General features: G+C 60.4%; 2 protein-coding genes across 2 annotated transcripts; one reads left to right on the top strand and one right to left on the bottom strand.

Moving 5' to 3' along the window:
* Positions 1–537: 537 nt before the first annotated feature.
* SLX9 (SLX9 ribosome biogenesis factor) lies at positions 538–4,060 on the bottom strand. The gene is made up of 5 exons (XM_056119581.1): positions 3,782–4,060; positions 2,226–2,294; positions 1,456–1,606; positions 1,125–1,193; positions 538–838 (listed from the first exon to the last, which is right to left on the bottom strand). The coding sequence occupies exons 1-5, from the start codon at positions 4,020–4,022 to the stop codon at positions 736–738; spliced, it is 633 nt and encodes a 210-aa protein (XP_055975556.1). The 5' UTR covers positions 4,023–4,060; the 3' UTR covers positions 538–735.
* Positions 4,061–10,474: 6,414 nt separating this feature from the next.
* Positions 10,475–25,980, top strand: ITGB2 (integrin subunit beta 2). The gene is made up of 16 exons (XM_056119426.1): positions 10,475–10,525; positions 14,819–14,932; positions 15,034–15,122; positions 16,155–16,335; positions 18,025–18,195; positions 18,270–18,511; positions 19,342–19,497; positions 19,935–20,030; positions 20,522–20,611; positions 20,901–21,041; positions 22,478–22,665; positions 22,742–22,986; positions 23,501–23,726; positions 23,985–24,187; positions 25,044–25,210; positions 25,682–25,980. The coding sequence occupies exons 2-16, from the start codon at positions 14,881–14,883 to the stop codon at positions 25,742–25,744; spliced, it is 2,310 nt and encodes a 769-aa protein (XP_055975401.1). The 5' UTR covers positions 10,475–10,525; positions 14,819–14,880; the 3' UTR covers positions 25,745–25,980.
* The last annotated feature ends 1,396 nt before the right edge of the window (positions 25,981–27,376 follow it).

Raw genomic sequence — 27,376 nt, 5'->3', positions numbered from 1 at the left:
GGGGAGCAGCCCTGCCCCCAGGACACTCCCTGGGGCCTGCTGTCCACTCACTGGGTGGTCTCCGCTACCCCCCAGGACCTGTCCCGCAATGTCTATTCCAGAGGTCAGCATCCCTTGTACGTGCCCCTGAGGTACAGGTGTGGTCAAGAAGTCAGGTCCCCACACCTGCCCCTAAAATGTGAGGTTTCACTAGAGCTGGGGCTGCTCTGCAGAGCCCCAGGACCCAAGGATGTCCCCCCGAGCTACGGACATCAAAGGCTTGACAAGGCTGTAGGGAGCACACAGCCCTTCCCGGGACACGGGGAGTTCGTCTGCCCCAAACACATGTGCGAGCACAGCACACAGCTCACCCACACGCCCACATACACTACACGCACACGGGCCGGAGCCGGGAAACTGTGACACTTCATCAGTAGACCCCTAGCACTGGGACCCCATGGGCTGTGGCCAGCGGCTCCTATTTGGGTGGGCAGCGGGGCCCAGTTAGGAAGGCTGAGTGTCTTTATTAAAGGTGCTATACTGCGGCTGCCGAGGTAAAGAGGGGGGCCCTGGGTACCCTGTCCCACAGGTGTTCCCGGTCTCGGAGCCCTCGGCTACAGTTCACACACTTGGCTCCGCACACGCCAGCCAGTCCTCAGGAGTCAGGGAGATGCCAGCCAGCAGGCACAGACTCTCTGGGCCCCTGGCCCCCATGGCGTCACGGCGGTGGCGGGTTTGTAGTGGCATCACAGGGTGTCACAGTGCCTGGCTGTGTAGCTGCTCCCGGATGGCCAGCAGGGGGCAGGCCCTGTAGGTGGGACTTGCCAGCAGCTCACGGAAGCGCGTCCTTTCCTCCTCGCTGTGGGGATGGGGGTGGAGGGTGGAGACAGGGAGTGGGGGAACAGGGTCAGTAACCACCCCACATGGCCCTTAAGGGAGGGCAGGGCCAGTGCAGAGGACCCCGGGGCTGGTCTAGAAGCTCCCAGTGGGAGTGATGCCCTGGGGGGCACCGTGTCCAACAGGGGTTCCCAGGCAGGGCGGGACAGGCCGCAGCCCAGACTTCAGGGGCAGGGAGACCATCGGGAGAGGCTCGGCCTCCTTACACCCCCGCGCAGGGGCCCATCCCAGGGCGGCCTGGTACTCACAGCAGCTGCTGCCTCTGTGTGGTACTCATGCGGCTCAGCTCAGTGGCCTGTGGCCTGCTGCTCGGTCGGCTGTGGACACGGGGGTGGACATGGTGATGGATGTTGGGTAGATGAGGAAGGGACACGTGAGTGGACAGGGCGAGGGATGGTGGGTGGGCAGGAGAGTGCATACAGGGATGGGCGGAGTAAGGGGCCGACGAGGGGCGGACACGGGCACACATGTGCCTGCAGGGGGTATGCCAAGCTGCACTGCATGGGGGCCACAGAGCGGGGAGGCGGGGAGCCCAAGGCAGAAGCGCAGAACAGTAAGTCCCCCCCACCCCCGCCTCACCTGCGGCTGCGGGGGGCCCTGGCCACCGCTTCCAGCTGCAGCAGGTCGGGGAGCGCGTCCCGCAGGGGCTGCAGGTCCCCCACCACCACTGCAGCCCGGCGCCTGCGTGCTGCCTGCTGCTCCCGCGCCGTCTGCTTGATGGCCTCAATCTCTGCAGTAACACAGCGTGAGCCAGGACCCCGGGAACCGGACCGCATCCATAGCAGCAGGGTGAGAGTACCGCCTACCCTCTGACCCCACACGTGGCCGTCAAGGGCAGGATGCAGGGACAGCTGCTCTCGGGCTGGTTCTCACCCAGAATGAGGGACCCCGTGACGGGCCCTGGGGTGAGGGAGCAGCCAGAGTGGGATGGGCTGGGTCCTGCCCTACAGCCACACAAGGGGGAGTTCAGAGAACACCCCCGACTCACCTCTGCCTCTTATCCTGGCCCCCATGGGCTGCCCATGTGGCTTCAGGGGTCAGGGGAAGGACCAGGATCACTTCCACATGCCCAACAGGCCCAGAAGGAAGGAAGGTCTGTGGGGTAGTGGGCGGGTCTCTGGGACACACCCCTTCCCTGTACCCCTTCAGGTGCATCCCATGTCCTCAGTTCCCAGGAGGGTCCCGAGACACCCGCCTGCAGGAACACCCTTACTCTGCACCCCTCCCCCTTGCAGGGATCCCCTCACTCTATACCCCTCATCCCTGCAGGGATCTCCTCATTCTGCACCCCTCCCCCTTGCAGGGGTCCCCTCACTCTGCACCCCTCACCCTTGCAGAGATGTACTCACTCTGCAGCCACCGCTCCCGTCTCAACCGCAGCTTCTCCTTCTTGGGCAAAATGGCCTTGTGCTCCACACCTGGGAACAGAGAATAGGAGTCCTGGGGTGGGCCCTTCTGGCCTTAGGCAGCAGCACAGGGCACCCAAGGTCCCTCGAAGAACAGGGCAGAGATGAGGTGTCACAGACTGCAGCCAGCACCCTGGGTCCCTCCCCAGCCACTCATGCACCGCTGAAGTCCTGCTTCCTGTATGTTGGGGGCTGGCCATGCCAGGCTGCACCCACAACCAAGGCCCCTGGAGCAAAGGCAGTGGCCTAGGGAAGAGAGCAAAGACCTGGGAGTCCCAGGCAGCAAGCAAGGGACCCAGCTCAAGTTTAGCCCCCAGGAGCTGAGCAGATGCTGACCTGCCTGGCATGTGGGTATGGGCCCTGATCCACAGGTGGGAGCCGAGGGGCGCTGGGTCCCAGAAAGCAGCCTGTGTGGCTCTGTTGCCCTCTGCTGGGCAGACCCTGCACCGCAGCCACTCACAGCCCAGGTAGGAGGGGACACGCCCCACCACAACCAGAGCCAGACTGACCAGGGTCAGGTCCCCACTCTCAGGGCTGTGGACAGCTTCCCGTTGCCTGCAGGCCGCAGGCTGGTAGGGGTGTGGACATGACCAAGGAGAGCGGCGGGAGGAGCTTTGTGACCAGCAGGGGGTGGTGGCACAGCACTCTGGTCTCACCCTGGAGGTAGACACCCTGGCCACCCACGTCAGTCACAGATATTGCCCACAAGCTAGTCCCTTCCAGAGGCAGCCAGCCCTGCACGGGTGGCCAAGGAGGCATGGGAGGTGCGCAGCCAATACAGACACTCCTCACAGATGCCACAGGAGGAGGGCACACTGTTCCGCTCCTCTCACAGATGCCACAGGAGGTGGGCACCCAGTCCTGCCCTTCTAACAGATGCCACGGGAGGTGGGCGCTTCTCTCACAGATGGCACGTGAGGTGGGCTCCCTGTCCCGCCCCTCTCACAGATGCCACAGGAGGAGGGCACCCCATCCTGCTCGTCTCACAGATGCCACGGGAGGACGGCACCCCATTCTGCCCCTCTCACAGACGCCACGGGAGGTGGGCGCCCAGTCCTGCCCCTCTAACAGATGCCACGGGAGGTGGGAGCCTCTTTCACGGATGGCACGTGAGGTGGGCTCCCTGTCCCGCCCCTCTCACAGATGCCACGGGAGGAGGGCACCCCATCCTGCTCGTCTCACAGATGCCACGGGATGAGGGCGCCTCTCTCACAGATGCCACGGGAGGAGGGCACCCCATTCCGCCCCTCTCACAGATGCCACGGGAGGAGGGCATCCAATCCAGACCCTCCTCACGGATGCCGACGTTTGCCGAGACGCTCCCACCCCCCCGCCCCTCCCGCTGCCCCACGGTGCCCGTGCAGGACCCCCGGGTTCGCACAGGACCACGGGGTTCCAGGCTCGGGAAGACTCCCAGGCCCCAAGCCGGGGCTCTGGGGTCCCAGCCGGGGCCGAGGGCGCCTGTCCGGAGCCGCGGGGGGTTCGGGACGCCCACCCACCTGGCCCGGCGGAGGCCACGCTGCGCGTGTCCGGCTCCAGCGTCTGCACCAGGACGCCGGGCTCGATCCGCGTGCCCGAGAAGACGCCGGCGCCCCCCGAGGCCTGGCTGAGGGGAGGCGCGGGCGGCGCGCGCGCGCAGGCGGTGAGGTCCTCCGGGCGCGCAGGCCCGCCCGCCGCCTCCCCCGCCGGCCTCACGGCCGCGCGGTGCACGCGACTCCGCAGCGCCCTCACTTTCCCCATCGCGGGGCGGCCGCGCCGGAAGCCGCGGGCACGCGTGCGGAGCCTGCAGGAAGCGGGCCGGAAGCTGCCCGCGCCGCGGGCCGGGCGGAAGCACAGCCGCGGAAAGTGTTTCCTCCGTGCCCCGCGCAGGCGCAGGGCGGGGCCTGCTGGGTGGGCGGGACTTCCCAGTGGCCCTGACCCGCCCTAATGGGCGGGGCCTTTTTCCAGGGTGGGCGTGTCTTTCTTAGTGAGGGGGGGCCTTTCCGAGTGGGCGTGGCCGCACCCGAGTGGGCGTTTCTTTCCTACTGGGCGGGGCTGCTCTGGAGAGCGGGGCGTGGTGGACGTGGTCGCGGGCGGGGCTTATCCCGGGCCCCCTCCACGCCGGAACCTCGCGGGTCACCCCGGCGGCCCAGTCCTGCCCCTCTAACGGGCGCCTCGTCTTCGGACGTTTCTGGTCCCGGGATGTCGGTGAAAGCGATAGATTTGGGGCTGAAGGCGCTCCTGTCCTCTGAGCGTCTCCCAATCGCAGCGCAGAGGGCTCCGCCCCCGGCCCCTTCCTCGCCCCGGGGCCCCTGCAGCCGCCTCCGCCCTTCCCTGGCTGCCTGGGGCCCAGGGTGTGAAGCTCACCGGAAACCGTGGGGCTGGTTGAGCCTCCCCCCACCCCAGGAGGAAGTGGGTAAACGGGGAGATGCAGTTACCCCAGAGAGGTATCACAGGTATCACCCTGTGTCCTATCCTGCCGAGAGAGAGAGAGAGAGAGAGAGAGAGAGAGAGAGAGAGACAGAGACAGAGAGAGACAGAGAGAGAGACAGGGTGAAGGGGGCAGGGCGAAGGGGCCTGGGGGAGAGGGGTCACGGGGAGGGGAGGAGGTGGCCAGGGGGAGGGAGGGCAGGGTGAAGGGGCCAGGGGGAGAGGGGTCACGGGGGAGGGGGACAAGGGAGGGGGCTGGGTGAAGGGTGCCTGGCAGCACATTGGAGCAGGCCCCCCTTCTGCCTTGATTTCTTCCCCATCTCCCCTCCCCTCCCGCTCCTGGTATCCAGTGGGAGAAGCCTCCTGCCAGTGCTGGGTGCTGCGAGGAGCAGACAACCCTACCAGGCCTGCAGAGACCTAGTTCTCATGGGCCTTGCACCCCTGTCCACCGCAGGCTGCCTGCTCTCACCAGCGCCCTCCAGACCCTTCCAGGGTCGCCTGGCCTCTAGCCCTGGGAAGCCTTGCCTCAGCCCCAGGCCTCCCTCTCCGCTCCAGCCCTACCCAAATTCTCTCTCAAGTTCTAATCTCCCCTGGCCACTCCCTCTCTCTCAGTCCTCTCTCCTCTCCCTCCTCCCTCTTCCTCTTTTCTCTCCCTTCTCTCCGTTTCCTTCCTCCCTCTCCCTTCTCCCTCCTCCCCCCTCCTCTCTTTCCCCTCCCCTTCCTCCCTCCTCTGCTCCTCCTCTGTCTGTCCCTGAGGAGAGAATGATTGAATGAAAGGTTGTTTCCTCCTTGCTCCCATGTGCCCGTGCCCCCTCCCCTGCTTCCCTCCAATGTATGGTTTGGGGTTTTGTGTTTGGATCACAACCGCAGTGCTCAGGGCTGACTCCTGGCATCCTGTGCCTCCCTGCGGTCTGTGTCTCAGGTGGGCCCTTCGGGATTTTCAGAGTTGTGTCTGACGGACAGCTGGCACCCTGCAGTGAGAGTGAGGGCACAGGGCCCTTCCTGCCGGGTCTAGACAGGCCCTTCCAGGGCTTGGTCAGCACCCTTACCGCCCTCCTCTACTTCCTTCTCTGTGTGAATTTGTGGCTTCTCAGGGCCAGGCTCCCCTGCCCTTGCAGTGCACTCACTTCCTGCTTCTGACCTCCAGAAGTTTCAGCCGGAAGTGGGGGGAGGGGTGGGAGGTGTTTTTTGAGTTTTCAAGTTTGTCAAAACTCAGGGTCAGGGGGCTGGAGTGATGGAACAGCAGGTAGGGCATTTGCCTTGCACATGGCTGACCCGGGTTCGATTCCCAGCATCCCATATGGTCCCCTGAGCGCCGCCAGGAGTAATTCCTGAGTGCATGAGCCAGGAGTAACCGCTGTGCATCGCCAGGTGTGACCCAAAAGCCAGAGCTGCTCTGCCCCTACATGCTACTGTTGCGACAGTGGACAGCCGCCATGTCAGTCATGGTGTCCTTTCCCCAGAGCAGCTCCGCCCCTCGGGTCCTTGGCCTCTCCAACTGCCCAGGGTCCCCTGCACACTGTCATTCGGTGGCCCTTGTCCTCTGTTAAGGCGCGGATCGTGATCTCCATTTAACGACAAAGAAACTCCAGAGACTGCAAACAGCAAGCAAGGTTTATTGTAAGACTGGCTAGCCAGGGTCAAGCCGCCTACACAGACACGCAGGTCAGTTAGGTGAGGCAAGACCCCGAACTTCTTCAAAGGGGGTCTTATATAGGCCTTCACTGGCCGTTACAGCAAAGCCCGCACATTTCATAGCCAATAGATTTGTAACAACATATGCTTTCTTAACCAATCCAATTAAGGGTACATCACTTCTTAGCCTATAGTTTAAAGATCAGCATTTTGCGTCAGTGCTTAGGAACTGACAGGTTTTTAAGGCAGTCCTGGGTCTTGCAACGTGGGTCTTGTGAGAGACATCCGGTTATCTGGTCTGACCCCCACCCTTCGAGTACCTGTATCTGAATTCCTTGGTCAGGGGCAGAAAAACCAGTTATTTTGCAGTGCAGGCTCCTATAAAGCGGATCTGAAAAAGCTTATCTAGACCTGTTCCTTGAAAAACAAGTTATTTTGCAATGCAGTTTCCTATTAAGCTAAGCTAAATTAATTCTGGTGGTAGTCCATTTTGGGCCTGTCCCTTACATCCTCCACGCGAGGCCGTCACTCAGGCTTTGAGTGACCTGGTCTGATAGGTTGGCGGGGATCAGCTCATGCTCAGAGAGCCATCTCAGAGACTTTGCACGGCTCCCTGGAGCACAGCCCCACAGGCCGGAGGTGGGGGGGGGGGGGGCGGGGGAGATTCACTTCTCCTGGCCAGGCCCCCTGAAGCCACTCCAGGGTGAGATGGGCACTAAGAGGCTGGGCGTGCCATCCTGCCGCAGGGTGCAGGCACTCCCGTGGGCAGTGCATAATCGTGATGGACAGAAGCTGCCCATGGGTGGCTGATTTGACACCCCCTTTGTCCCTCAGCCACTTCCCCAAAGGACATGCACAAACCTCCACCCACCGCCTCACGGTGATGTCAAAGGCCTCCACTACCCACACTGGTGCAATCACCAGAGATCCCGAGTTCCAGACACTCACACCCATGACAACTCACACCCACGAACACCAAGCAGTCCCCCACCCCCGGCCCACCCTCTGCCTGATGACTCGGAGCGTTTTCCTTCTTTTCCTTAATAGATAGAACCGAAGATGCTGGAGGCTAGCCAGCACCACACACGGGTCCCTGAGACCATGGGTGTAGCCCCCAAACAAAGAAAATAGATTTAATAGACAGTGAAGGCCCCTGCTAGCCTCCCACACACTGACCCCATGCCAGACCCGTGGCCGTGGGGGCACAGATCCTGCTCGGCGTGGGGGCAGATCCTGCTCGGCGACAGATGCCGCATGTCCACAGTCCCCGGTGTCCCCTCTCTGCCATGTGGCATGACTGGGTCCTCTGGGAGACTGTGACCCCGCTCCCGCTCACTTCCTCGGCCTCTCGCTCAGGCGGGACTGAGGCAGGCCCGCATCTTGTTTGCTTGCTTTGTGTGACCTTGGTTTGTGGTACCCCAGAGCGTGTCTCTCTTTTCCGCAGGTTGCTGCCCTTGGCGGATGCCCCCTGCCTCTGCGCCCCACGGCCTTTCCGCAGTCTGTCTGGGCTCAGGAGTCCGGACACTTTAAAACTTGTGGTAAATATCTCCTGGGAATATATCTCAGAGAGGCAAAAAAAAAAGTATAGTCGAAGTGACATCTGCACTTGTTTGTTCATTGCAGCACTGTTTACAATAGCCAGAATCTGGAAAAAACCTGAGTGCCCGAGAACAGATGACCGGTTAAAGAAACTTTGGTACATCTACACAATGAAGTACTATGTAGCTGTTAGAAAAGATGAAGTCATGAAATGTACATACAAGTGGTACTACATGGAAAGTATCATGCTAAGTGAAATGAGTCAGAAAGAGAGGGACAGACATAGAAAGATTGCATTCATCTAGGGAACATAAAGTAACCAAATAGGAGACTAACACCCAAGAATAGCCGAGATTTATCCTGAGATAAGTACCAGGAGGTTTACTCCATGACTTGGAGGCCAGCCACACATGCTGGGGGAAAAGGCAGCTCAAATAGAGAAGGGAGCACCAAATAAAGGGTGTTGGGAGGATGGAAGATGCATGCTGCATGCTGAAAGTAGGCTATAGACTGAACATGATTGCTACTCAGTGCCTCTTTTGCAAACCACAGCACCCAGAAGGAGAGAAAGAACAAAAGGGAATGCCCAGCCACAGAGGCGGGGGGGGGGGGGGGGGGGGGGGGCGGGGAGGGATAGGGGGTGGGAGGGATACTGAGATCATTGGTGGTGGAGAATGGGCACTGGTGGGTGGAGGGATGGGTACTCGATCATTGTATAACTGAAACTCAAGCACAAAAATTTATGGGTCTACAACTGTACCTCATGGTGTTTCACTAATAAAAATTTTTTAAAAAAACTTGTGGTAAATATACCTAATATGCAGAGATTTTTTCCTTTTGGTTTGGGGCCCTTGCAGTGCTGAGGGGTCCCTCCTGGAGCAGCGGGAATTGTACCCCGAGCCGCAGTGTCCCCTCACACCCGCTTCCTAGCTTTGCTGTGAGTGGGGGTGGCGCCCTAAAGCTTCTTCTCCCATGCAGCTGTTCGGTCTGGGCTCCTGTGGCTGGAGCCTCACGCACCCTCACACATGCACACACGAACACACATACATACACCCACACATGTATGCACACTCCCACAACATGCTCACACATACACTCACAACGTGCTCACAATGGTCACACAGCGTGTTCACACACAGCATGCTCTCACACACAGCGTGTTCGCTTGCACACACAGCATGTTTACACACACAGTATGCTCACACATACACATACCGTGCTCGCACACAACATGCACACACACACACACACAGCATGCTCACACACAGTGTGCTCACACACACACATACACACTCACACAGCCTCTTTTCCCAAGAAGCAACCTTTACAGAACAGGCTGGTCATTCTGGTTCTGTGACTTTATTTTATTTATTTATTCTTGGTTTTTGACCACACCTGGCAGTGCCCAGGGCTTCCTCCTGGTTCTGTGCTCAGAGCTCTCTTGTGGGGCTCCGGGACTCTATGGGGTGCTGTGATGGAGCCCGGGCCAGCCGCGCGCAAGGCCAGCTGCCCACTGTGCTGGAGCTCCCGCTCCTGGTCCCGGGATTTTATTCCCCAGAAGCCATCTGGGACCTATCCAGACTGCGCCCGAAGAGACAGCACCTCCCGTATGGGGCGTGTATGTGAGCAGCTGTGTGAGTGCACATGTGTGATCATGTGTGAGTGTACTTGTATGCCTGGGTACGTGTGTGAGGGTGCTGAGTGTATGTGTGTTGTGTGTGGATGTGAGTGTATCTGTGTTTATTGTGTTGTGTATATGAGAGGAGTGTATATGCGTGTGCATGTGTGAATGTATGTGTTGTATGTGCATGAGAGTATGCATGTAAGAGCGCATGTGTGTATTGTGGGTGTGCACATGTCCCTGTACATGTGTGTATGTGTGCGTGTGTGTGGTGTTGGTTGTGGGCAGTGTCTGTCTCACTAGTGGACAGCAGTGGGCAGACCCTGGGCCCGTCCTCCTCTGAGTTGGGTCCTGGAGCCTCTGGACAGAGGCTGCACACCACCCAAGTCCTTCCTGTCCTTTCCCATCTGGCCTTTGTGGCTGGGCCGAGGGCGATGCCCACCCCAGCTGCTGTCCCCCACCTTCCCTTTGCTGGTGGGGCAGGTGGGGCCCATGTACCCCTCCCTCCTGCCCACTGCCCCGTCCTTCTGCCCACGTGCCCATGCCTCCTTCCCAATGCCTGCGCTTCCCAGTGCCCTCCTGCCCGCACGCCTGTCCCTCCTGCCCGCTGCCCAGGTGCCAGTCCTTTCGGAGCAGATGTGTGTTTGGGTCCCCACACCTGCTCTCGTGGCCGCAGCTGACTCAGCTGCCCCTCCAGGGAAGTCCCCATATGAGTCTGACTCCCCCAGACATGGCCCCCCATCCTCTCCTCGCCCTCCCCGCCCCTGCTGGTCCCCCTTGCCTCTGCACTCTAGCATCACCAGGCAGTTGGGGGCCTCATCACTGAGCCTGGTCGAGCCCTTCCTTCTCTCCCCTCTTTAGGGGATGTGGAGCTGGGCACTGCCCTGCCCCCCCCAACACACAGCTCTGGGGGCAGGGGAGCCCCGCGGGGGCGAGGCCACAGGGTGTGAAGCAAATCGACAACTTCCTCCCAGCCAGGATGAGGAAGCCCCAGAGGAGGCCTCTCGGCACTGTTGGCCGCCAGCTCCCGCGCTCTGAGGTGAGTGGGCTCCCAGCACAGGCCTGTGTGCTGAGTGACTGGAGTGTGGTGTGTGAGCGGGTAGTGGATGGTTGTGTGAGTGTGTATGAGTGTGTGGAACTAAACTATCTTCTGAGAGGTGTATGGGCCACTTCTCTTAGAAGGGATAGTTTTAGGGAACAGGCATGAGGTGTGACTGAAGTTCCCACAAGCACTCCTGCGAGTGGGAAGTCAAAGTCACACCCTGGAGTCTGAGCCCAACCCAGTTCCGAAGTATTGAGGATAACGGGACTCCCAATACTGAGGATCACGGGCCCCCCAATACTGAGGCCCACTGGGATCCCTGATACTGCCTCCACTCTTGTCATCATCCTTGGCTTCACCCTTCCTGAGAGGGTTGGTGACCCCATGCTGAGCCTCAGTGGGTCTCTGTACCCTGCTCTCCCCACTGGAGTGCTCTGGCTGAAGAGGAGAGGAGGGCAGGAGGCACAGGGAGGGCAGGAGAGGGCAGCTGTGGCGAGGGCCAGGGGCATAGACCAGGGGCGAGGGTGCCTGGGCCGAGCTGAGAGACTTTGGAGCGTGGGTCAAAACTATGCGCCCTGTCAGCCCTCCTGTGGCGGGCATGTTAGTTTATTTATGTATTGGAGGAGGGTGGGCCACACCCAGTGGTAGTCAGGGATCACTCTTGGAGGGACTTGTGAAGCCCTATGTAGTCAAGGGACGCATCTTCCCCCCGTGCTATAGCTCTAGTTCCCCATGGTACCACGGAAGGAGCCCCCAGCCCCCAGCCTGCTCAGAGGAGGGACAGACCACAGGATTTTCTGTCAAAGTCCCCAGGCCCAGCCTAGGACCCCCAAATAACAAGGAGGCTCTGAGGGGGGGGCAGGGAGGGCCGGGGCAGGTGACCTCGGTGAGCCCCGAGAAGGGCTGCACCCGCATCGTGGGGCAGGAGCTAGAACTGACGACTGCAGGGGACCGGAAAGCAGCACAAGGGATCGGGGTGGTCAGCACCCCTGAGGCAGCAGGTATTGGGGTGGCTCTGTTGTGCCCCGTCACAGGGCTCATGCCATGTCACAGAGCCACTCTGCCCAGTGCGAACCCTGGAGGTGGCATCCAAGATTCCCCTCCTCCAGGACCAGCCCACACAGAGCCAGCGCAGCGAGACCCCCATTCCATACTGTGAACCCTGAGTCCATGCGGAGACCTCACTGCACACTCTCCACCTACGCACAAAGCAAGTTCCTGCCCATCACACACACACACACGGGACCAGGCAGGCGTGGTGCCCCTCCCCACGGGCTCCCTAGACTTGGGGTGAGGCACCTCAAAACTCGTGGAATGGAAGCTCAGGAGGTGCTGTGCCCAGCAGCCCGGCCCTGCTCCTGCCCAGTGTTATGGCCCCTCATGTCATGGGACCCACAGGTTGGGCTGGCAGAGGGTATTCACTGCCGACATCCGGATACTGGCAGAGGAGAGGCGGGACTGTATGTGTGGAAGGAGACGCCCCTTGGGGCCCTGCAATCACCCCAACTGAGGGCCTAGAGGGTGGCGTGGCGTGGCGTGGCCTTCCGCCTGCCCCCACAGTGGTCCAGAAGTTCTGGAGTCAGGCCTCCAGCAGAGGGCAACTTGGTGGTGAAAGACTTGGTGGTGGGGAGAGGGAGTGGAGACCAGGATGAGAAGCCAAGCCGATGTGCCTCATTGTCCCTGGACCCGGCCTGCCCACGCCCCAGCTCCCACGCCAAGAAAGCACCTCAGAGCGTCTGCTGTCTGGGGCCAAGAGATAGCGCAGCGAGGAGTTCGTCTGCCTTGCACATGGCCGACCTGGGTTCAATCCTCGGCATTCCGTAGGGTCCCCTGAGCACCGTCAGGAGTGATTCCTGAGTGCAGGGCCAAGAGGAACCCCTGAGCACCACAGGTATGGGCCAAAAAAATAAAAGCTTATGTTGGACACTTACGCAGGGCTCAGCGTAGTAGGGCAGAGAAGCTGCTTAATAGAAAGTGTGTGCATGCACACGTGTGTATATGCATGTGTGTGCTCCTGTACAATCATGTATATGTCCCTGTGTGAATGCATATTACCGTGATTGTGTATGAGAGTGCATTGTGTCCATGTATGTCTATGTATGTGTGCACGCATGTATGCGTTTGAGTATCCCTGTGTCTACATGTACTCCATGTCTCTGTCTTTGTGTGTGCACTCATTTGTGCCTGTGTCCATGTATACAAACCTGTGTACGTATATATGTGCAGAAATGTATCCCTGTTGCATGTATGTGCTTGTGTGTCTGTGAATGTATCATGTATGTTCATGTGTCAGTGTGCACGTGTCCATGTGCATACATACATGTCCACATGTGTGTATGTGTTCCTGTGTGCTTCCCTGTGCTTGTGATTGTGCATGTGTGTGTGTGCATGCACGTTCATGTGTCTATGTACATGGGTGTCCATGTGTCGCATGTGTATATCTGTGCATGTTATGTGCACAGGTGTCCATGTGTGCATTGTGTACCTGTGTGTATCTGCACATGTCATGCATGTGTCTTGTGTCTCTTGTGCATGTGTGTACACTTGCATGTCTTGTGCATGTGCAAACATGTGTCTGCACATGTTCTGTGTGGTGCACTTCATGTCCCTATGTGTGCACATGCGTGTGTACATCCTGTGCATGTGTGTGCATTTTCTACACACATATGCTTTGTGTATATGTATGGTTTGTGCCTTGTTCATGGGTGTGGGTATGTGAACCATATCATGTATGTGCATCATAAGTCTGCATGTGTGTTATGTACCCTGTGTGATGTGCCTCACAGATTCCTTGTAAGGAATTACTCATGTGCCCTGGCGGGCGGTACACCCTGAGTCCTGATGGGGGGCTTCACTGTGGGGTGGGATCTCACTGTGAGGATGAGGGTTTCACTGTGGGGCGGGGTCTCACTGTGGGGTGGGGTCTCACTGTGGGGATGAGGGTCTCACTGTGAGAATAAGGGTCTCACTGTGGGATGAGGTTCTCATTGTGGGGACGGAGTCTCAGTGTGGGGATGAGGGTGTCACTGTGGGGATGAAGGTGTCACTGTGGGGTGGGGTCTCACTGTGAGGATGAGGGTCTCACTGTGGGGATGAGGGTCTCACTCTGGGGTGGGCTCTCACTGTGGGGGTGAGGGTCTCACTGTGGGGATGGGGTCAGTCAGAGCTAGAGTCAGCCTAGAGCAGGTACCAGGGAAGCCATCCTGGCCCAGCGGAATATCTCAGGTGCTGAGGGCGGGCAGAGGACCATCCCAAGTCAGGCCTGGTCCTGCTGAGAGGATTCCTGGGGAGCGCGTCCCATGGGCCCACCTCGACCAGGACCCTGTTCTCTCTGGACTGCTGCCGGGGACGCCCCTCCCCCATGCTCTGTGGTCCTGAAACACAGCCCAGGGCCCTCACAAAGCTGGCGACAGAAGTGCTGGTCCCCAACTCAAGTGCTTCCTGGGGCTTCCTGTAGCTGCCTTGGCGCTGGGGACTCACGTCTCCTCCCATGGGGGCTGCCTGGGGCCACGCAGGAGGGGCGAGGATCTCAGCCCTGCATCCCGACCCTGTACCCCATATCTTGGGAGACAGTGGGCCGCTGCCACAGGGGCCACACCTCGGGGGGCAGGAAGGACACCCAGGGCACACAGGAAGCTGAGGCATAGCGGGTGGAGGCTGCTGTGGGCAGGTGCCCTGCCTGGTGGCGCGGGGGCCCAGGCTGGGGACATGCGGGCACAGAGCTCTGGGTGAGACATGTTCTGTCCAGTGGTACTGCCCCAGGGAGGACATGGAGACCCAGGGGCAGTTCTGCTCTTTGTAAGAAGGGCTGGCCTCAGTTTCGCCAGGTGCCAACAGCCAGTTTGTCAACCCTGTTGACAAGAATTGTTTGGGGCACACAGCGGAAGGCAGAGAGCTGAGCTCACTGGGCCCCTTGGAATCCTGGGCTGCCTCCCGAGGGGCCCGGCCTCAGTGAGCACCCTCAGACAGGAACGGGATCCGGCCACGAGCCTCAGCTAAGCCCCAGCCCCATAGTGGGGAAGCTCAGGGCACCCTTGCTGGGCACTGGGATGGTCTGCCTGAGACAGGGGTCCAGGAGAAGGCCCTGCCTGATGCCTGCTGGCCAGTGAGGGGATTAGTGTGGTCTTGGGCCCAGCTTCCCATGGGGAGGAAGCCCCCTGCTCTGTCCTGGGGATCCTCATGAGTAACTGCCACCCCAAGCTCTGCCTAGTCTCTGGAGATGGAATCAGGGCTGGCTCCTGCTCTGGGCACAGCAGGTGACCTGAGGGCCTCCATCCCTCTGTTGTCCAGCTGCCGCCAGCACCTGCGTCCACCCTGTTCATCACCCAGCACCCCCCCTTCTGCAGGACATCATGTGCCGGCCCCTGCTGCTCACCCTGCTTGCCCTGCTGGCCTTGAGCCCTGGTGAGTTCTGGGGACAACTCCTCTCCTTCTGCAGGCCCAGGTGGGGTGGAGGCCCCTCTCAGCCTCCAGCCCTGCCCCTCACAGAATCTCTCTCCCCGAAGCCCTGCCCCAGGAATGCGCCAAGTACAAGGTCAGCACCTGTCGGGACTGCGTGGAGTCTGGGCCCAGCTGCGCCTGGTGCCAGATGCTGGTGAGCGCCACGGGCTGCTGCCTGTTGCACCCTCCCCCGTACCCACCCTCCCCCCTGCTGCTCACTGCACCCCTCCCACTGCACCCGCCCTGCCCCCCACTGCCCACTGCCACCACCGCTGACCTTTGCACCCTACCCTCCCTCCTGCACCCACCTCTCATCTCCCACTGCCCGTTACACCCCACCCCTCAACCCCTGCTGCACCCTACCCTGCACCCCCCACCAAACCCTCTTCCTTGCCCCTGAAGCTGCTGCTGCACAGGAAGTTCACAGCTGTGTGGAGAGGGCTTCTGAGGACACAAGTACACACACACGTGCACATACACGCATCATCTACACACATACATGCATACATCCATACACAGCCATCTACACACACGCACATATGGACACCTCTATCTACACACAAATATGCAGACACACACATACACACGTGCATGCTTACACATATGTGACACAGGTACATATACATACATGCAAACATGATATATGTGTGCGCATGTATGAGTATATATGCATTCACACAGGCACACATACATAGGCACCACATCCATGTAGCACACATCAGCCCACAGAGGAACTGCAGGAGGAGCCAGGCACACGGTGGGAGGAGCCAGGCACACAGTGGGAGGAGCCACGTACATTGTGGGAGGAGCCAGCCAGTGCCTGGTGGCACAGGATGAGCCCTGATCACGTCCCTCCCAGGGAGCCCTACACCTCTCCCCCTTCCCCCTTCTCTGTCAGGATCCAGGGGACTCTCCAGGTGCAAAGTGACGGCCTGGATTGTTCCCCTCCGAGTTGCAAGGCCGGAGTCTGGCTGGGGCCCTCGTTTCCTCAGGCCCGCTGTGTCGGGCACACGCATTTCCACAGGGGACCGTTTCAGGCCCGTCGTGGTTCTGCTGACGACCTGAAACCTGGGCAGGTGCCAGGGACTCTGCCCCAGCTCTGCTGTGACTCACCCCCCCCCCAAGCCTCTGTCCTGAATCCTGGCTATGAGGAAGCAGGTGCCACCTGTCTTCATGCGTCCCCCAGAACTTCACAGGGCCTGGGGAGCCTGACTCTGCCCGCTGTGACACCCGGGAGCAGCTGCAGCTGAAGGGCTGCCCTGCCGATGACATCATGGATCCCACCAGCCTGGCCAAGCCCCAGAATGACCAGCAGCAGGGCCGGCAACAGCTGTCCCCACCCAGGGTGACGCTGTACCTGAGGCCAGGTGAGATGTAGGGGAGGGCGGCGGGGCTCAACTCTGAGACACTTCTGGGTCCAGACCAGCTGGACAGGAAGGGCCAAGGATCATGGGTACTTGTCCTGTCCCCCAGGGCACCCCCTCACAGTCTCTGAAGCTGGGTCCTGTCACTTCTGTGACCGGAGCTCAAACATCTGGGAGCACTATTCACTCCAACACACTTACACCCCCCTCTCTCACACACCCTATCACACTCTTACACACTCGCCTCACACACCTCCTCACACACACCCCCTCTACTCACACGCACCCTCGCACACACCCCTCACACTCTCACACCCCTCACTCTCACACTCCTCACACTCTCACACCCACTCTCACATCCCTCGCACTCCCTCACACTCACACACTCTCACACACATACCCCATCACATTCACACACCCTCACAGTCACACACCCCTCAGTCATACACCCCCTAACACTCACACCCAGACCCCCACAGTCACACACACCATCAGTCACACATACTCTCACACTCATACCCCCTCACACTCAAACTCTCACACACACTTACACTTTCACACCCCTCAAACTCACATACTCCTCACACACACACCCTCACACTCTCACACCCTATCACACTCTCACACCCTTCATATCACGTACCTCCTCACATTCACACAACCCTCATACACACACCCTCATGCTCACACCCCTCACAGTCACATACACCATCACACACATACCCTGAGTCATACACCCCCCTCACTCTCACACACCCCCTCACAGTCACACACACTGTCAGTCACACATACCCTCACACTCACACACCCCATGAAGCAACTCTTACACACCCTAACAGTCATACTCACACAGTCCTTCACACTCATGTGTAACTAGCATTTGGTACACACCCCTTAGCAACCCAGGCAGGCATTAACCAGCAGTTTGGGTGACGGGGAGATGCCCACTCCTGGGAGTGAGCCTCAGACAGACGTTTACGGAGCGGGGACAAAGGTGGTCTTGGGCCACGGGGAAGGGACTGTGTGGTGGGAGTCAGAAAAACAGCAGAAAGAGAAACAGTTCCTAAGATTCACATGTGAACCAGTATCAGTGTCTCTGAACCCCACTCTGGGGTGTGCGAGCATGGTCGGCAGGGCTGGATGCGTGGATAGGGGCCCTGGGTCTGCACGTGGCTCGCTTCCTGGGGACACGGGACTGCCTGGTGACGTGACGCCTGTGGCTGCACCAGGCCCCCAACACTCACACACACACGCACACACATACACCATCATACTCACAAACACACACACTCTCATGCTCACATATGCCCACACTCATACACATACACACATACACTTTCGGATACATACACATACTCACATCTCACACAGTCACACACAGACATAACACACTCACATAGAGTCACACCTCCACATACTTTCATACACATACACTGTCCTATACACACACACCCTCTCACAGACATCACACTCACATACACCCACACATTCACACAGTCCACAGAACACCCTCTTTCGCACCCACTTTGTCCCCTGCTGGTCTCCCCCACTTTGCTCTTGTTCTGAGCACCTGCAGGGGCAGTGCAGGCCTTGGGGTCACAGAGCAGAAACCAGGGCCAGGGAGGGTGGAGCCACGGCCCCAGGTGGGCATCCAGGTGGACCCTGCAGCCCCTCACGCCCCATGTGTGCCAGGCCAGGCAGCAGCCTTCAACGTGACGTTCCGGCGCGCGAAGGGCTACCCCATCGACCTGTACTACCTCATGGACCTGTCCTACTCCATGAAGGATGACCTCGACAAAGTCAAGAAGCTGGGGGGTGACCTGCTGCAGGCGCTCAATGGCATCACAGAGTCGGGCCGCATTGGTGAGTGGCCGTGGGTATCCCAACCCACCCAGGTGACCCCCCCAGCCACCTTGCTCACTGCCTGCCTCTTCCAGGCTTTGGCTCCTTCGTGGACAAGACGGTGCTCCCTTTTGTTAACACACACCCTGAGAAGCTGCGGAACCCATGCCCCAAAAAGGAGGAGAACTGCCAGGCCCCTTTTGCCTTCAGGCACGTGCTGAAGCTCACCAACAACTCGCAGCAGTTCCAGACCGAGGTGGGCAAGCAGAAAATCTCTGGGAACCTCGACGCCCCCGAGGGCGGGCTGGACGCCATGATGCAAGTAGCCGCTTGCCCGGTAAGTTGCCTGTTCCCCAGACCTGGGGCCTCCTACCAGCTTCTCAGAGCACCCATGTCAGGGACATGGGCCAACCCAGGAGGGGGAGGTGGAATGCCCATCACCGATTTCACCATTGGTTGGGACCTTGAGCAAACCAGGCAGCACAGATGGTAAAAAGGAGCATGTCTCAGGGCGGGAACTATCATGCTGAAGGGAGGGTGCTGGCCTTGCATGCGGCTAACCCACGTTCAGTCTCCACCAACCCATATGTTCCCCTGAGCCCTACGGAGCCCTGAGCACAGAGTCAGGAGTTAGCCCTGAGCACTGTCAGGTATGGCCCCATCCCACAAAAGGAGCACATCCCTGTGCACTCCAGGAAGGGGGTGCCCTGGTGTGGGGGCAGGATCTTGGGGCCGAAGGCCAAAGAGGCCCACCCTATTAAGTTGACCCCACCCCACTGTGTTGGTCCCGCCCTGCCCGTCCTTGTCCCACACACTGGGTTGTTCAACGGTCCATATAGGCTTGTGTCCGGTCGCCAAGTGTCCTTTCCTGTCCTTTTCGCTTCTCCCCCACACCCCTTCCCTCTCCTGTGTGCTTCCCTAACCGAGCCTGACCCAGGGCTTCCTTCCTCTGCTGGGATACTTCCCTGCGGCTCAAGCCCAGGCCTCACACATCCAGGCCACAGTTCCACACGGGTCTGTCTGCCCAAGCCCTGCTCAGGGGCCCACTGTGCCTAGTGGGTCAGTGAGGTCTCCAGTCCTGCAGGCCCTCCACGAGCCCGATCCCTGCCAGGGCCCTTCTGGACCCCTGGCTCACTGGGGCAGGGGCAAGTCACCACGTCTCTGCAGGAGGAGATTGGCTGGCGCAACGTAACGCGGCTGCTGGTGTTCGCCACGGACGATGGCTTCCACTTTGCGGGAGATGGGAAGCTGGGGGCCATCCTGACCCCCAACGACGGCCTTTGTCACCTGGAGGACAACCTGTACAAGAGGACCAACGAGTTTGTGAGTTCCCCCATGCCCCCACCCATCTGCAGCAGGAGCCTCCCACAGGGCCCCGGCTAGGGGAGCAGGCCTGTGGGCTCGGGGTACAACCTGGGGCCTGCAGCCCCTTCTTTCCCCATTTGCCCAGGCCCTCTGCCAAATGATGCTTTGGATCCGGAAGTGTCCAGCTCGGAGGTCCCCCCTGGAGCTGGACTCAGAGGGCAGTGGGGCACAGAGGGTTGGGGAGTGGAAGACCTCTGGGGTGTTGAGACCTGGAGCTTTCGGTGGGCATGAGTCGGGAAGTCCAGCCCCAGTGGTCAGGGTCTCTGCCCTGCTCCCACACCAGCAATGGCTGCAGCGTCCACCTTTCCGCTTTCTGGTCTGCACATGCTGGGGTGGCAGGGAAGGCTGGGGGCAAAGGGAGAGTCCGTGCGGGTGTCTGAGCTGAGACCCTCCAGGACTATCCGTCGGTCGGCCAGCTGGCACACAAGTTGGCAGAGAGCAACATCCAGCCCATCTTCGCTGTGACCCAGAGGATGGTGAAGACCTATGAGGTAGGTGAAGACCTATGAGGTAGGTGAGGGCATCTGGGAGTTGCCACCTGCCAGGACTACCTGTCTGGGGCCAACCTCCTTGTGCAGCCTGTCACCTGCCCCTAAAGCAGAAGCAGGACCCAGAACTTTACATTAGGGACAAGTCACAGAGGGGACAGGCTCTGACCTAGACCCCACCTCAGGCCTGCAGGTGGACAGCACTGGGCTATCTCTGTCACGGGGTCTTCAGGACTGCTTCCTAGCAGTGGTGTGCGGCTGGGGTAGAGGTCTCAGCTGAGGCATATTGGGGGGGAGGTGCAGAAAAAGTCCACAACACAGTGGTGGAATGTTCTGGAAGGCAGGGGTGGTGATCATTCATGTTGTCTGGGGAGCGGGAGACCCCAGGCTTGAGTAGTATATGACCCATCGCACCCTGAAACCTGTAGGGATTCAGGTGGCTCTGGGATGTTCCCAAGTTAAAGTGGCCCTGACCATACCCTCCTGCCTGACAGAAACTCACGGAGATCATCCCCAAGTCTGCAGTTGGGGAGCTGTCACAGGACTCCAGCAACGTGGTTCAGCTTATCAAGAAAGCCTACAACGTGAGGGACCAGCAGCAGGGGCTGCGACAGGGAACCGGGAGTGGGGGACCATCAAGGGCACCTATAGGGGCCCGAAAAATTGTATAGCAGAGGGCGTTTGCCTTGCACATGGCCAACCGTGTCAGGGCTAGGGATGCGAGGCCAACAGTGGGGGCTGGCAGTGGGGGCCCATCAGAATGTCCACAACGTGAGGGGTTAGGAGTAATAGCCGGTTGGGGACCAGTAGTGGGGGCCAGGAGGGGACCCACCAGGAACGCCTACATGTGGACAGCCTGGTTTCTCTTCACAGAAACTGTCTTCCCGGGTTTTCCTGGAACACAGCAACTTGCCCAGCACACTGAAGGTCACCTACGACTCCTTCTGCAGCAAAGGGGAACCCAATGTGAACCAGCCCCGGGGGGACTGCGATGGGGTACAGATCAACATCCCGGTGAGCTGCCAACCCACCTCTGGAAGGTTCTGTGGGAGGGCCCAGTCCTGGGGGAAGGCTCACGCCTACAGAAGAATCTCTGTGTGCTGTGAGAGTTTGGTCCACACTGGCTTCTGGTCTGACTGACGTTCCTGAGGCGCAGCAGGCCACAGTCTAACTGGTACTTTGTCCCTCCCACTGTCTCAGGAACTCATTCTGCATCCCATATCCTGTCTCAGGAGGGCATGCCTGGCTGCAGTCACGTGTGCGCAGTTTCTGCCCGAGCCTTGCACTTGGGCCCACACAGGCCTCACACAGCCAGAGTCAGTCGGGGATCATGGTTCTGGTCCAGTGCTGTCTCCTGTGCAGAAGCACCATGGTGCAGACTCCAAAAGCCCACACAGAAATAAAAGTCCCAGGAAGGGGGTCTTTGCATATTATTCAGCACCTGTGTTTGAGAGGCCCTTGGAGCCCTGGGTTGTGTTGGCTACATCTCCCACTTACTCTGGGCTGAGGCCGCACAGATGCCCAGAGAGGTGAGCTGGTTTGCCCGGGTTCACCACGACTCCCCTTTACTCTGCTGCTACAGATGGGCAGGATCCCCCAGGAGGCTGAGCATCCAGACCCAGACACAACAGAGGCACCGGCTGCCCTCTCCTTCATTTATTTATTTTTTTTTGTTTTGTTTTTGGATCACACCCGGTGTTGCTCAGGGGTTACTCCTGACGGTGCTCAGGGAACCATATAGGATGCCAGGGACCAAACCCAGGTCAGCTGCGTGCAAGGCAAACACCCCACTCTTTGCACTGCCACTCTGGCCCCAGTGCCCTGTCCCTTATGTGGTTCTGGATAATTCCAGACCTGGCCAGAGGCAGCTCAATGCACTGAGTGCAGGCTTGGCATGGAGGCACTCTGGGTTTGAGTGGGCACCAATGGCAGCACCCTGAGCACAGAGCTAGAGTAGCTCCTGAGCACTAAAAATAGGGTGACTGGAGAGATAGCAGAGCATGTATCTTGCCTTTACATGGCCAATCTGGATTTGATCCCCGGCACCCGATATGGTCCCTTGAGTCCTAACGGGAATGATCCCTGAGCACAGAACCAAGAGTAAACCCTGAGCACTGCTGGGTGTGGCCCCAAAAATAAACAAAAGAATTGAATGTATAGTTGCTAAAAAGGTCTCTCCTGAGGGCCAGAGAGATAGTGCCGTGGTCAAGATGTTTGCCTTGCGGTGGCTGACCCTGGTTTGATCCCGAGCATCTTATAGGATTCCCTGAGCCCCACTCAGCACCACTGGGCTTTGATGCCCCAGCCTCAGCCTGCCTGGCTCTTACTGTACGCTCCTCTTATGTTGCCTCAGTGCCGGGGCACCGGGATAGAAGGGACCCTGGAGTGGGGTGAACCGCACTGTGAGGACAAGCCCTTACTGCCGGTCACCCGGAGTCTGTGCTCCCCAGATCACCTTCCAGGTGAAGGTTACGGCCTCCGAGTGTGTGTCAGAGCAGTCGTTCGTCATCCGGGCGCTGGGCTTCTCGGATACGGTGACAGTGCGCGTCCTGCCGCAGTGTGAATGCAGCTGCCCGGACCGCAGCCGTGACCGCCACCTCTGCAGCAACAAGGGCTCCCTGGAGTGCGGCGTTTGCAGGTGCGGTGCTGGCCGACCTGAGAGGCGTCCCGCGGCTGCCAGCGGGGCCCCGGCTGCCACCCGTGTCCTTGCGCAGGTGTGACGAGGGCTACATTGGTCAGAGCTGCGAGTGCAGCACGCAGGGCAGGAGCAGCCAGGAACTGGAGGGCCGCTGCCGCAAGGACAACAGTTCCGTGGTGTGCTCGGGCCTGGGCGACTGCGTGTGTGGGCAGTGCGTGTGCCATGCCAGCGACATCCCAGATCGCCAGGTCTACGGGCAGTTTTGCGAGTGCGACAACTTCAACTGCGAGCGCTTCAAGGGACAAGTGTGCGGTGGCGAAGGTGCTGCGGGGAGGGGCGTGAGCGTGGGCGTGGCAAGGGCGCGGGGCGGGGAAGTGGGCGTGGTAAGGACAGGGGGGCGGAGTGTGGACGGGGCAGTGGGGTTGGTAAGGGCGAGGGGCGGCGTTTGGGCGGGGAGTGGGCGTGGTAAGTGAGCGGGGCTGGTGGTGGGCGTGGGCCGGTAGTGGGCGTGGTAAGGGCGGGGCGTGGGCAAAGAGGCGTGGCACGGAGCATGGGCGTAGCAAAGGGTTCGGGGCGTGCTACGGGTGTGGCAAAGGGCGCGGGGTGGGTCATGGACGTGACTAGGGGTGGGCGGGGCAAGGGCACGAGGCAGGGCATAGACGTGGGGCGGGGTAAGGAGCTTGGGGCCGAGTATGGGGCGGGGGTAGGGGGCTTGAGCGGGAAAGAACAGCGCTGGGGCTGGTCTTGGGCAGGGCGGGGAGCGGTCCTGGGTCACCGGCGGAGCGGGGCCAGGGGCCAGGTCCGGAGCCCGGGACTAACCGCTCCCACTGTCCAGGACGCGGACGCTGCTTCTGCGGCCAGTGCAAGTGTGAGCCGGGCTTCGAGGGCTCGGCCTGTCAGTGCTTCACGTCCACCGTTGGCTGCGTGGACGTGGGTGGCAGCGGCGCGGTGTGCAGCGGTCGCGGCCGGTGCGAATGCAACAGGTGCCAGTGCGATGCTGGCTACCAGCCGCGACTGTGCAAGGACTGTCCAGGCTGCCCCTCGCCCTGCCCGCTTTACGTGTGAGTGTCCACCCGCCCTGCGCACGCCCCGCTCTCTCCGCGCGTCGCCGGCGCCCGGACCCAGGACCCCTAAGCCCAGCAGGTCCGCGCCAGCCCGCACCCTGTGCTCGGCGGGGGCGGGCCCCTCATCCCCGCGCCGGTCCCCAACTGGTCGACCGTCCGTCCCTCCCGCGTCCTGCGCCCGTCCCCCGTCCCGCGCCCGTCCTCGCCTGGTTGCCAGGCCGTCCCCCGTCCTCAGCCCGTCCCCATCCCCCGCAGCTCGTGTGCCGAGTGCCTGCGCTTCGGCCAGGGCCCGCTGGCCAAGAACTGCAGTCGTGCATGTGGGGGGTTGCAGCTGCGGAACCTCACGGCCCCGGGCCGCCGCTGCAAGGAGCAGGACTCGGAGGGCTGCTGGCTGTCCTATACCATGCTGCAGCGCGACGGCCACGAGCAGTATGATCTGCAGGTGGAGGAGACCCGAGGTGAGCTGAGCCCCCAGCAGCGGGTCTGGGCGCCCCCAGGCCTGACGCAGAAGCTGAGTGCTCGTGGGGTGCGTGGGGACAACAGCCATCAGTCAGGGTCAGTGTCGCTGAGTATTTGCAGCCCTATGCCCCACCCTAGGATGGGGACAGGCTTGTGTTGCATAGTTCCTAAGGGCCCAGAGGAAATTCTGGTGATGGGACCCGAAGGCTGATTTGGGCTGTGCAGGAGACATCCTCGCATTCCCATAAGGGTGCCCCACCTTGGTCAGGGTCGTGGGGTGCCACCACTCTTCCAGAAGTGGAGTCACAGGGTGGTGGGACACAGGAAAAGGGCGTGGGAGGGGGACATGAGAGATAGGTAGGGAGCTCGTGGTGGGCACAAGAGCGGGTGCTGAGTGGGTGGGACGCTCATCCACAGCCTGGCCTGGGCCAAGGGCTCAGGAGCAGCCCAGGGACCAGGTGAGGTTGGGGTCCATAGGAGATTGGGGTGGGCTGGGGGCCCTGGGAGCCACAGGCAGTGCACTCTGTCAGGTTCCAGAAGGTTTGCTGTGGAGCTTTTTGTTAGAGAGAGGATGATGAGTCTTTTTGTTAGAGAGAGGATGATGAGTCTAGAGGATGATGGGGATGATGAGGGGGGGTTGGGGGTGGTGCCAACTCAATGCCCACAACTCCACCCCTCTCTGAGGGTTGCAGGACCCTGAGCTTCACCTTGGGCAGCGCTCACCCACGTGGCATCTGTCCATCAGGGTATCCAGGTCTCACACTTTCTCAGCAAGGGGGCGGGGTCTGGGACAGGTGCACCCTTTTTCTCATTGGGAACCTGGCCAGGCATACCTGATGCTGGGCTTCCCTGCAGAGTGCCCGCAGGGCCCCAACGTCGCAGCCATCGTTGGGGGCACCTTGGCGGGGGTGGTGCTCATCGGTGTCCTCCTGCTGGTCATCTGGAAGGCGCTAACGCACCTGAGTGACCTGCGCGAGTACAGGCGCTTCGAGAAGGAAAAGCTCAAGTCCCAGTGGAACAATGTATGCTGCCAACCTGCACCCCTGGCCCCTGCCCCATGCTGCCTGCCCGCAGGGCCCCCCACCTCCTACATGCCCTGAGCTGGGCCCCTCCTTCCTGCACCCCCTGTGCTGAGCCCTCCCTCCTACACCCCTGAGCTAAGCCCTTCCCTCCCGTACCCCCTGTGCTGAGTTCTCTCCTCCTATACCCCTGAGCTGAGCCCCTGCCTCCTGCACCCCTGTGCTGAGTCCTCCCTTCCCACACCCTTGAGCCGGGCCCTCCCTCCTGCATCCCTGAGCCAGGCCCTCCCCCCCGCACCCCTGAGCTGAGCCCCTCCTTCCTGCACCCCTGAGCTGGGCTCTCCCTCCTGCACCCATGTGCTGGGCCCCTCCCTCCCGCACTCCTGAGCTGAGCCCCTCCCTCCTGCACCCCCTGAGCTGAGGACCCCGGCTTCGGGACCTCTTCAGCTGAGGTCTGTCTGCTTTTCTTTCCAGGATAATCCTCTTTTCAGGAGTGCCACCACAACAGTTGTGAACCCCAAGTTTGCTGACAGTTAGGGGCCTGATGGAGACCCCCCACATGTGACCACCCAAACCTCACCCATCAGGCTAACTGGGGACACCACATGACTCCAGAGATGCACGGTTTCTCACTGAAGTGACCCATGTGCACCATGAAGACAGTTCTGGGACAGTGACACAGAGCCTGGAGAGTGGGGGTGCTCAGGGCTGGGGCTGTAGGGAGCACTAGCCGCTGGTGCTGTCCTTCCGGCAAGAATAAACCCGTTCAGTGCGCCTGCCCACCATGGGGATCTGTGATTTCTCTCCCCATTGGAGCCCCCTGCAACACTTCATGGCAGCGGGGTCCCAAGTGTAGATTGCTGCCCTGCAGCAATTGGGACATCTGGGTGTCCTTCCCCCCACCAAGCCCCATCCCACAAGAGCCACCTGACCACAGAGTTGAGGTTGCCCACACCTTTAAAAATTTTGTCTTCCTTTTCCTTTTAAGCACCACACCCAGGGGTGCTCAGGGCTTCCTCCTGACTCTGTGCTCAGAGATCACTCCTGGCAGGGCTTATGGGACGATATGTGATGCTGGGGACCAAATCTGGGTGGGCCACACGCAAGGCCAGTGCCCTTCCAGCTGTCCTACAGCTCTGAGCTGCCTGCCCCCTGCCCCTGCGGGAAGGCCGGGCCTGACTCGTAGTTTCCTTGAAGAGCCCAGAAATTCAGCTCTGAGAAAGGGGGACAGGGGAGGCAGGGTGGGCACACTGGTGCAGATCAGGTGGGTGGGGTGCAGACTGCAGATCCCCCACAGGTACCTGGGACAGTGACATGGACCCCGGAGTCCGCGCCCCTGCCACAGCTACTCTCCCAGACAGGCACCTCCGGTGGGACAGCTGAGTCCCCAGAGATGACCTTGCCCCCGGGAGGCCCCCTCAGCCACCAGAGTGGAGGGATCCCTGTGGCTTTCTCCAGGGCAGCCCTGGAGGAGTCAGTATGAGCAGCAGAAATGGGGCAGGGCTTCTTGTCACTATCCCAGGCACCAGAAGGGTGGGTTTGGGTGGGCCTGGGGCTCTGAGACGGGGTCTCCCAGAGGCTGATCCTCCAGCTCCCAAGTCCTGGGGTATGGCCAGGTCACCTCTGAGGCCCAGTCACATGGTCTTCTGACTGCGGGTACCCTGGCAGCCCTCCCCTCCACCCCGGCCACCTGCATAGCCAGCTGCTGACCCCTGTCTGAACCCACAGAGCTTTCCAGATCCCTCTGAGACCATCCAGAGTCCACTGGGGCAGTGCCGCTGCCTGCAGGGTTAATGTATGACTAGCTAGAGCAGCTTCATGCTCCAGAGACCTTCCTGAGGGCTCTTCCTGGCCCCCAGGAATGGGCCCTCAAGCTCAGGTGTGTGTTCCGCACAGCTGACATTCCAGAACTTCAGGGGGCCATATGCCCTCAGAGCACAACAGGGATGCCCTGCAGCCAACCCCTCTGAGAGTCACTACAAGGACACGGGCGTGGACACGACTAGCATGGGAACAGCCTGGGGCCCTGCATTCCTGGGGTGGGGTTGGGGGCCCCAGGGTCTCCGTAGTCTAGCCTCCTGGGGGTATGTGGAGCATGTGACTGGGATGGAGCCCTGTCTGTGCAGAGACCTGGCTCCAGAAGTCCCTGATACCCCACACACTCTGCCC

The sequence above is a fragment of the Sorex fumeus genome, unplaced genomic scaffold (genome assembly GCF_029834395.1).
Source record: "Sorex fumeus unplaced genomic scaffold, SorFum_2.1 ptg000041l, whole genome shotgun sequence".
Lineage (NCBI taxonomy): Eukaryota > Metazoa > Chordata > Mammalia > Eulipotyphla > Soricidae > Sorex > Sorex fumeus.
Note: the sequence above shows the minus strand (reverse complement) of the source record. Positions and strands in the feature narration are given on the sequence as shown.

Bases quoted from the DNA above. Each gene is read 5' to 3' on its own strand.
- ITGB2 (XM_056119426.1), top strand. From the start codon at position 14,881: ATGTGCCGGCCCCTGCTGCTCACCCTGCTTGCCCTGCTGGCCTTGAGC. The intron at 15,123-16,154 runs GTGAGCGCCACG...TGCGTCCCCCAG, and splicing joins GCGCCTGGTGCCAGATGCTG to AACTTCACAGGGCCTGGGGA. The intron at 22,987-23,500 runs GTGCTGCGGGGA...CCCACTGTCCAG, and splicing joins ACAAGTGTGCGGTGGCGAAG to GACGCGGACGCTGCTTCTGC.
- SLX9 (XM_056119581.1), bottom strand. From the start codon at position 4,022: ATGGGGAAAGTGAGGGCGCTGCGGAGTCGCGTGCACCGCGCGGCCGTG. The intron at 1,607-2,225 runs GTGAGTACATCT...GTGTTACTGCAG, and splicing joins ACGGGAGCGGTGGCTGCAGA to AGATTGAGGCCATCAAGCAG. The intron at 839-1,124 runs GTGAGTACCAGG...CCATCCCCACAG, and splicing joins ACACAGAGGCAGCAGCTGCT to CGAGGAGGAAAGGACGCGCT.